Source organism: Arachis ipaensis, chromosome B08 (genome assembly GCF_000816755.2).
Source record: "Arachis ipaensis cultivar K30076 chromosome B08, Araip1.1, whole genome shotgun sequence".
Classification (NCBI taxonomy): domain Eukaryota; kingdom Viridiplantae; phylum Streptophyta; class Magnoliopsida; order Fabales; family Fabaceae; genus Arachis; species Arachis ipaensis.
Window position 1 is genome coordinate 121,352,049 of NC_029792.2, and position 9,161 is coordinate 121,361,209.

Below are 9,161 nucleotides of genomic sequence, written 5' to 3' on the forward strand. Positions count from 1 at the left end.
TTAGACTCTCCGATTTCTTGTAAATTAAAAAAAATTTCTCATAAGCACAAATCGGACCCAGGGACTAGTATAACCAAATAAAAAAAACCCAACAAAGAAAACGGACCATCCGTTTTGGTGAGGACATATCGCACGGTCCGATTTGTTCTAGGTGAATTTCGTATACTACACGCAAAACAGACCCTCCGATTTGCTTACAAAATTTTCAAAACAAAGAATTCGGAGGATCCGATTTCTTCCTACCAAAACTAAGCCAAAAGCTGTCCCACATTTCGGTGTAGCACCCCATCATTCCATAACCCGACACAATACATGCCCCTCCTCCATAACCAAAAAAATTAGCCTTTTTTGGAACTTTAATGTTTTTTTGCGCGATTAAGTTATCAATAAATTTTTTTGTCTTGTAACTCCCCATAAAATGACGAATATAACCCTCTAATAAAAAAAAAGATAAATTAATTTTAGCTAATTCTTTTATAATAAAAATGTTAGCAACTATCATGCTTTATAAGATATTAATGGGTCAATTTTTTTAGTGAATGGATTAGGTGTAAAAATATTTTTTAGAATCAAAATTTTCTAAAGGGAAAAGTTCAATGTTTTAAGTCAACTATTAATTTATAATTTGATAAACATATCAATTAATTTATTATAAAAGATGAACCGATTAAGATGACCGATAAAAAAAGAATCACTTTTAAAATTGTTCGGTAGGTCGGATACCGGACGGGTTGGGTTGATATCCTGATCGAGGAAGGGGAAAGCGTCTGGTCGCACGTCTTCAGGCTGAGGGTAGGCGAGGTCCCGAGTTCTTCGAATGTAGTAGGGGGTGTCACCTGCAAAGACACTCCGACGCTCAAGTCAGTGAAGTGTGCAGGCGAGTAGAAATTGAGTGGTATGTGACGTACCTTGGGGAAAGGACATGACCTTCCCTATATATACCATGTCAGAGGTGGGCCCATCAAGGACAGGCCCACCTTCCCTGATGCTCTCTCCTCACAGCTGTAGTGTAGCTGTCAGGGACGCGTGTCCGGGTCGGCGACAGAGCGTCTCCTACCCGACCATCCGGGTCGGGCCGGCCCGCTAGCAGTTTGGGCCAGGCCGTAACAGTGCCCCCGACGCGCCGGTAACGACCGTGAGGATCGTTGATGGCATGTCATCTCTCCTTTTGTACGTTGTTGCCAGGTCGGCCGTCCGTGGGGGGAACGTGCCTCTTGCGCGCGTGTCTGTTCATTGTTGGAACGACCGCTTGTCGCCTCGTTCTTCGCGCGGGGTATTTAATGCTCATAATGGGCTAGAAAACCCTGTGTGCAAAGACTATTTTGCCCCCAGGTCTTTCGCGCTTCCTGGGTGGCAGTTTTAAACAGTTTTACTCTGATTTTTCCCTTTTCACTCTTGCTCCTACTATCTCCCTGCTATCTCCCTCTTTTTTACTCAAAAAATCTCAGAGCGTCATCCTAGCATCCTCGTGCATCTTTCCTTCTTCCTTTCAGTTTTCGCAACCAATTCAGGTAATCCTTGATCCTTTCTCTTTTCTGCTTCATCGTTGTATGTTTGTTGCTTGCATTTGCTCCGTATTCTTGCGGCTGTATGAGATTAATTTTCACTCCCCCCGGGTTGCCGACTGGATTTAGTTTTACAAAGCCATGTTCACCCAGGTGGGCGTTCGCATACCGTTCTCCGACTTCCAGATGGCGCTTCTTAATCGGATATCCGTGTCACCGTCGCAACTTCATCCGAACAGTTGGGCTTCTATCCACTGTTTCGAGATGGTGTGTGAATATCTCGAGCTGCCGGTGTCTGTGGACGTCTTTCTCTTTTTCTTCAACCTTACCAACCCTTCCAAGGAGGGGAAAGTGAGGAAAGGGTTCTTATCTTTCCGATCTGCTCAGGGTCGGAGGATATTTGGCTTGTTCGAGGACTCTTATCATGGGTTCAAGGACAAGTATTTCAAGGTTCATCCCGTCAAAGGTCGTCATCCCTTTTGGTTGTCGTTGGAGGGGGAACGCCTCATCCCGACGTATTGGAGCTTCGGGGCGGGGTCCAACACCTTCATTAAGGTGACCTATAAGAGGATGTCCGCCATAAATAAGAGAATTGCCGACGTGTTGTGGGCGGTCTTTGGAAAGAACCCCGTGAACCCCCACCTCCTTATGGGTGAACGGGAGGTCACCAAAAATTATATTTGTGAGCTATTTTGTCTTACTTTTGTGTTGTTTATCTTTTAATTTGTTATCGCCAACTTCACGACTGACGTATTTGTTTGTCTGTTGCAGTGGAGATGTCTGCTTTGGTAACCGGGCTCGAAAGTTTGGTCAGGACCTTCTTGGAGGATAGCGACGAGGAGAAGGCTGACGAGAAGGTTCTCGGGAAGCTGGAAAACCCTACCGAGGGAAAGAAGGATCAAGCTGTACCTTCGCCTCGGGACACTAAGATGTCCGACAAGAATTCTGCCGGGATGCAGTCTTCCCCTATTCACGAGGAGACGGCCGGTATTGGGCAGTCGTCCTCTACCCATCGGGAGTATGATGATCTGAAGCTTGTCCCTACCCCTAAGAGGCAAATGGCATCCTCCAACCCGGAAGGAACTCTCACTGTGATGGAGAGGAATTTCGACGCTGGGGCCTTTATTAACAATCAGCTGATTCCCGGTACGGAGGATCACTTTCTCAGTACTGAACTCGCGAGGCAGGCGAGGTGGATGTAAAGCACTCTTCTCCGCGGAGCGGTGATAGCTTGGAAGGCCGAGTTTGAGTTGTTGGGCATGCAGGCATTGCGAAGGAAGCTCGATACTGCTGCCCAGGCCAACAACGAATTCAAGGCCCAGGTCGAAACGCTTCAGGAACAACTGTCCGCCGCCGAGAAGGGGCGCAAGGATGCCGAGGAGAAGGCTGCGTCCTTTGAAGAAAAAAATGAAAGTCTCCGATGCCACCGTCTCCCATTTAACCGAGCGGGAGATGACTCTAGAGAGCCAGCTTAACGCCGCGCAAGATCGGGTGGTCGCTATGGAGAAGGAGCGTGACACGGTCGTCTCGTTGACTGAGGCTGCGCGAGCTGAGGTCGAAGAGTTGAAAAGGAAACATAGGGCGGTCAGGGAGCAGGGAAAGAACGCGATCTTTATGACCGAAGAGGCTCTCAAGGCCCAGGTGAAGATCGTGGTCCCAGACTTCGACACGTAGGCTATTGGGGTCTTCAAAACAATTCAGGACGGCAAGATTGTTGACATGCCCCGAAAGTGAACTCTTGTAACTTGCTTTTATGTGGATTTGTAGAACACTTGTTGAGACCGTTTTCTTTCGTTATACTTAAGTGGTCGCCTGGTCGGCTTATAATTATCGCCTTTATCCTGTTTAGTAGTACTTTTGTTTTGTTACCGTTTTTTCGGTGTGAACTTATTGCTTGTGTCCGTTTTGCCGTTTGTGTTGGTAACTTGGTTAAAACCGTTTTGGTCTTATTATCGCGGCCGTTTGTTATGGCTATGATTCAATTGGCTCCCGAGGTGATCAGTCCCGGGTTGCCGTTGAAGAACGCGATGGCGTGGGATACATATTGGGGAATGGTAGATGGGAGAATTTAGACAAGTAAACATTAATTGTTAGCTAAACAGGTTTATGAACATAGTAGGTGCTTAATAAAAGTAAATCACTGGAAATTAAAAGGTTATCTAGCTCGTCAGACCGCTTAACCGGTGTACCCAAGCTAAGAATAGAATCTCCTCAGGTTACCTGCATTCCATGTTCTCGGGATTTTTTTTGCCGTCGAGTCTCTCCAATTTGTAGGCGCCTTTGCCAAGCACTTCTCTGATTCTGTAGGGACCTTCCCAGTTTGCCGCCAGCTTTCCTTCTCCTGGGGTTGGTAGCCCGACGTCGTTTCGTCGCAGGACGAGGTCTCTTTCCTCAAACTTCCTTCTGAGGACCTTGGTATTGTAATGTAGGGCTATTCATTGTTTCAGTGCTACCTCCGACAAGTGGGCCATCTCTTTGGCCTCGTCCACCAGGTCTTTCTCCACCGCTTCTTCTACTCCCGTCAGAAGTAGTCGCGGGCTCGGTTCGCCAATCTCCACAGGTATTACCGCGTCGACCCCGTATGTTAGGCGAAAGGAGGTTTTCCCTGTGGAGCTTTGCTCGGTTGTTCGGTAGGACCAGAGGACCGAGGCGAGCTCGTCAGCCCATGCGCCTTTTTTGCTATCTAAACGCTTCTTGAGGCCTAGCAGGATGACTTTATTTGCGGACTCCACTTGTCCATTTGTCTGAGGATGTTCAACCGAGGAGAACTTCTGTTTTATCCCCAAGCCGGTGAGAAACTCTACAAACTTCTTGTCAGTGAACTGTGTCCCGTTATCTGAAATGATGATTTTCGGGATGCCGAACCGGGTTATCACCTGCCTCCACATGAACTTTCTACAATTGGATGAGGATATGCTGGCCAACGGTTCAGCCTCTATCCATTTGGTGTAGTAGTCGATGGCAACTATGAGGTACTTGACTTGCCCTGGGCCAACCGGGAAGGGCCCAAGAGGTCGACTCCCCATTGTGCGAAAGGTCGGGAGGACGTCAGTAGGCTCAGCTCGGAAGCTGGCGCCCTGTGGAAGTTGGCGTTCTGTTGACACTTGGCGCATTTTTTCACGAATTCTCTGGAGTCATTCATCATTGACGGCCAGTAATATCCAGCTCGGATGATCTTCCTTGCTAGGGCTTTGCCCCCGATATGGTGGCCGCAGCATCCCTCATGGACTTCTCTGAGCACGTAGTCCGTCTGGTCGGGGTGTAGGCACTTCAGCAAAGGTTGGCTGAGTCCCTTTTTGAATAGTTGGTCCTGTATGACTGTGTACTTGGCAGCCTCCCTTCTCAACGCTTTGGCTTCCTTTCCATCCCCAGAGAGTTTTCCATTTTTTAAGAAATCAGTGATGAGGTCCATCCAAGAGGGGCTCATCTTGGTCAGGTGTAGAGCGACTGCGGGCTCTTTCGTGATGCCTTGAATGAGGGAGCGGTTGCCGGTTCCAGGTTTCGTGCTTGCCAGCTTGGATAGGAGGTCTGCCCGTGTGTTCCTTTCTCTTGGGACGTGTTGGACCGTGACCTCCTCAAATTGTTTGCTCAGCTCTTTGACCCTTTCCAATAGGGGTGTTCGCGGTGCGGTTTGGTTTGGTTTTTGAGAGAAAAGCCATCCGATCCAATCGTTTAATTAAACTGCGGTTCAGTTTTGTTCGGTTTTTTTCTCAAGACCATCTGAACCAAACCAAACCAATTAAAATCGGTTTGGTTTGGTTCGGTTTGTTCGGTTTTTCAATCAATTCAAAAAAAATACTGCCAAGCTATGTCACAAAGTCATAAAATTGAAATCGACAAACACAAATACACATTAGGTAACAAAGTCTTGATCCAATTAATTTATCGGCAAAAGGAATTCAAATAAATTGTACTATTTTTGGGCCACACTCATGTAAACAACGTAGTTGTACAGGGCTGACTTAAATATCTACTCAGGATTCAAGAAACACCACAAAAAACCAGTTTAATTCTCTTGTATAAAGAGGACAGAGTTTACACTTTATGCAAAGTGCTTATGTTCCCTAGGGATGAAGGAATCTCTCCGTCGAATTGATTGTCTTCCAAGTGCCTTTATATACAATAATAATATCCAAATAGTGAGCTTCATGGCATGAATAGATCAAAGTTCTTTGATTTCAAACATTTAGATCATGGAATTGCATACAAAATGAGTTACTTACAATATTTCTAACAGTGTTAGTGAACCTAGGTCAGAAATGTGCTCTGACAAACTGTTATTCCCTAGCCAGCTACAAAAAAGCAATGGTTTTCCAATTAGAACTTGTAAATATCAGAGTCAATGAACTGAGATTTAGAGTTAAGCACTTACATATTAGTCAGAGCTGTCATATTGGCAACAAAAGGAGATAAAGATCCTGAAAGCTCCATACTTGTCAACAACAACAAATAAATTAAAAACCAGCAAAAACACAACAACAAATAAATTAAAAACCAGCAAAAACACAACAACAAATAAATTAAAAACCAGCAAAAACACAACAACAAATAAATTAAAAACCAGCAACAATCAGCAACAAAACCAGCAACCAGCAATAATACCAACAACAAAGTAATTCATCAAAAGTAATTCAACCAGCAATCGGCAACAATACACTGATTTCAAATCTAATTTCAATATCTTCCTATCAAGATCCAAAACCAGTTTATCTGATTTCAAATCTGATTTCATACTAAAGGAGATAAAGATCCTGAAAGCTACATACTTGTCAACAACAACAAATAAATTAAAAACCAGCAAAAACACAACAACAAATAAATTAAAAACCAGCAAGGCAGCAACAATAAGCAACAAAACCAGCAACCAGCAATAATACCAACAATAAAGTAATTCATCAAAAGTAATTCAACCAGCAATCAGCAACAATACACTGATTTCAAATCTGCTCCAAATTTAATTCTTCAAATCTGCTTCAAATCTAATTTCCAAGGTTCAGAAAACCGGACCGGTCATCAAACCGCTCTAGTCACTGGTTTACTGGTTCACTGGTCTAACCGGTCCAACTGATGGTTCAACCGGAAAAACCGTTTTAGAATAGAAATAATAAATAAATTATAAATACACATTCTAAAATATAATTATAGTCTAATATAAATTTTAAAATATCTTCAAAATTTAAGACACTACATAAAATATCATCAACCAAATACCATATGATCTTATCAAAATCCAAACTCAAAAGTTAAATAGTAATAAATTAAAAGCATATCTAAATATTAAACAACTAAAGACTAAATAGTAATAAAAGCATTACTTAGTCATTTCAGTATAGAGTTCACATTCTAATTTTTAAACAACTAAAGACATTGTAACATAATATTCCTATGATATCTATACACCAACCTCTACTTTACAAAGCAGAGGCAGGTTCAGTTCCATCATTTGTGCTCTGTATTCTAACTTTAACAAAATGTAGATGACCTATGGCCACAATTCTGGCACACCATCTGCAAGTCTAGAATTAGCCATCTTTTTGGTAATCAGATTTTTCAACTCTATTTCTCCGGGAAACCTTCCTTCTTTCAGTTTGGAGAACACCTTCAAAAGAAACAAAGATTTAGAACAGGTTATGAAGAATTAAAAAGCATTGAAGATGACACATGTTACCATCCAAAAGGATACATAGGGAGGCAAAGTTTGACCAAGAAGAACTTTTCTAATTGATGAGAATACATCCTTGTTTTCATAATTAATTTACCACTGTCCCATTTGTTAGGGGTTATACAAGTAAACCCTATAAGAATTAGAGGAAGCAACTTGAATAACTCAATCATTGATATCAAGAAATACCAATGAAACAAAACTTAGAAGAATAGTTCATCACCCTAAGGTATACCCCAGTACCCAACATCAATAATCACAAATTACAAAATTGAAAATGATGGAACACAAGTGTAAAAGTGAAAAGTGCAAAACAGCATTCAGCCAGTTAACAATTTGCTACAGCATTCAGCCAGTCAACAATTACAAAGCAGCAAAAGCGCAAAACACTAAAACACCAGTAGCCCTCTTCATCGTCTTCATGTTTCTGTATCAAGGTTCTGAAAACCAGAAAATTAATAGCAGCACAAAATTAATACTACCAACAGCATTCAGCAATAAAAATTATCATTCAGCAACAAACAACATTTGATTTGATTTCCATTTTACCATTAAGCAACAAACATAACAAAAGCAGTAACAGTAACAATTTATCCCTAACAAAACAGTAACAGCTTATCAGTAGCAATTTATCATTAATCAATAAGCCAGTAACAGAGTTAATCAATCAAGAGCAGGCCAGAACAAGCCAGAGTAGTGAGCAAAGCCAATCAACTAAGAACAAGCACTAAGCACTAACAAAGCATTCAATCTCAAGCACAAAGTAAAAAAAGAAAACAGCAACGCATCACTTAATAATCATCAAGAAATGAAAACAAAAACACTAAAAACGACTATCACTGACCATCGATGAACAAGCACGAAGAGGGTTTGATTTCTGAACAGACAATAAAAAAAACACGAAGAACAAGCCACTAGCAGTGAGTATTGACCTTCGACGGACGACGGAGAGCTGTTGAGCGCGCGGACGACGGCGACCAAGCGATTCGTGAGAGCGAACAGGGGATGGAGAGCGAACAGGGGTTGGTGAGATCGAAGTAGCGAACGCCGATAGCACGAAGATGGATGTTCTTGAGTGCAACAGAGGCGGCAGCAGCAGTTTCTCACTCCGACAGACGGCAACAAGATTGGTGGAGGCTAGGGTTTGCTTTCTTTGGTGGAGCTAGGGCATTTGCTGAAGGAAAGAGTTGGAGAAAGGAAGGGGTGGGGGGACAAACGCGTGCAATTCCTTTTCTTTCAACGAAGGAAGAAAACGGGGTCGTTTCTTATAAACCGGCCGGGTTCTGGTTTGGTCTGACCGGCCAATTCTCGGCCGGTTCAGCGGTTCATATCCGGTTTTTAAAATAGCGGTTTCTGTTAGTAACCCGAACCGTTTGAGCTACCGGTTCACGGTTGGACCGGTTCGATCGGCCGGTCCGGTCTGGTTTTCAGAACATTGCTAATTTTAAATCTGATTTCATACTAAATCACTTCAAAAGTTTCTTTTTATTTTATATTATTCTCCCAAAAAACTAATAATAACCAAAAGCAGTTTATATTATTTTTCCAACAATACCAAGCTACCAACAATACAAACAGAAGCACTTTCAGTAATTCAAAATAGAAATTAGTCAAATTACATACCTGACTTGGTGGCTCCGGCTCCATATCTGACTTGAATCGGTGGCTGGGTGGGAGGTGCTAAGTTGTGGGTGGCCAGAAACACTGCTGGGTGGTGGCGTGGTGCTGTGCTAGGGAGTGGGTGGTGCTGTGCTACTGCTGGGTGCGAGGGTGGTGCTGGGCTGCTCACTGCTGGCTGGGGTTGGGACTTCATTGTGCTCTATCCACGAGGAGGTCCTGGGAGCAGTGGGAGGAAAGTTCGGAAGCGCTGCAAGGTGGTGGGTGGAACGGTCTCGCCGGCGCTAGGTGGGTTCGCCGCAGGCCTCGAGAGTGCAGAGAGCGAGAGTGTGAGAAGAGAGTGGCTACTGGCTAGATTTCGTTTGGGGGTAGGGTGT

The 9,161-nt window shown here is 43.5% G+C and overlaps 1 protein-coding gene and 1 long non-coding RNA gene across 3 annotated transcripts; both read right to left on the reverse strand.

The window, feature by feature from the left end:
* Positions 3,941-4,393, reverse strand: LOC107611478 (uncharacterized protein K02A2.6-like). Its single transcript, XM_016313397.1, has one exon. It carries the CDS (start codon positions 4,391-4,393, stop codon positions 3,941-3,943), a length of 453 nt encoding a protein of 150 aa, XP_016168883.1.
* LOC107611977 lies at positions 5,096-5,951 on the reverse strand. Of its 2 annotated transcripts, XR_002353013.1 has the most exons (3): positions 5,878-5,951; positions 5,729-5,797; positions 5,096-5,616 (listed from the first exon to the last, which is right to left on the reverse strand). It is a non-coding gene; the product is annotated as an uncharacterized LOC107611977 (long non-coding RNA). The 2 variants fall into 2 exon arrangements; XR_002353012.1 differs by lacking the exon at positions 5,729-5,797 and having other exon boundaries at positions 5,544-5,616; positions 5,878-5,940.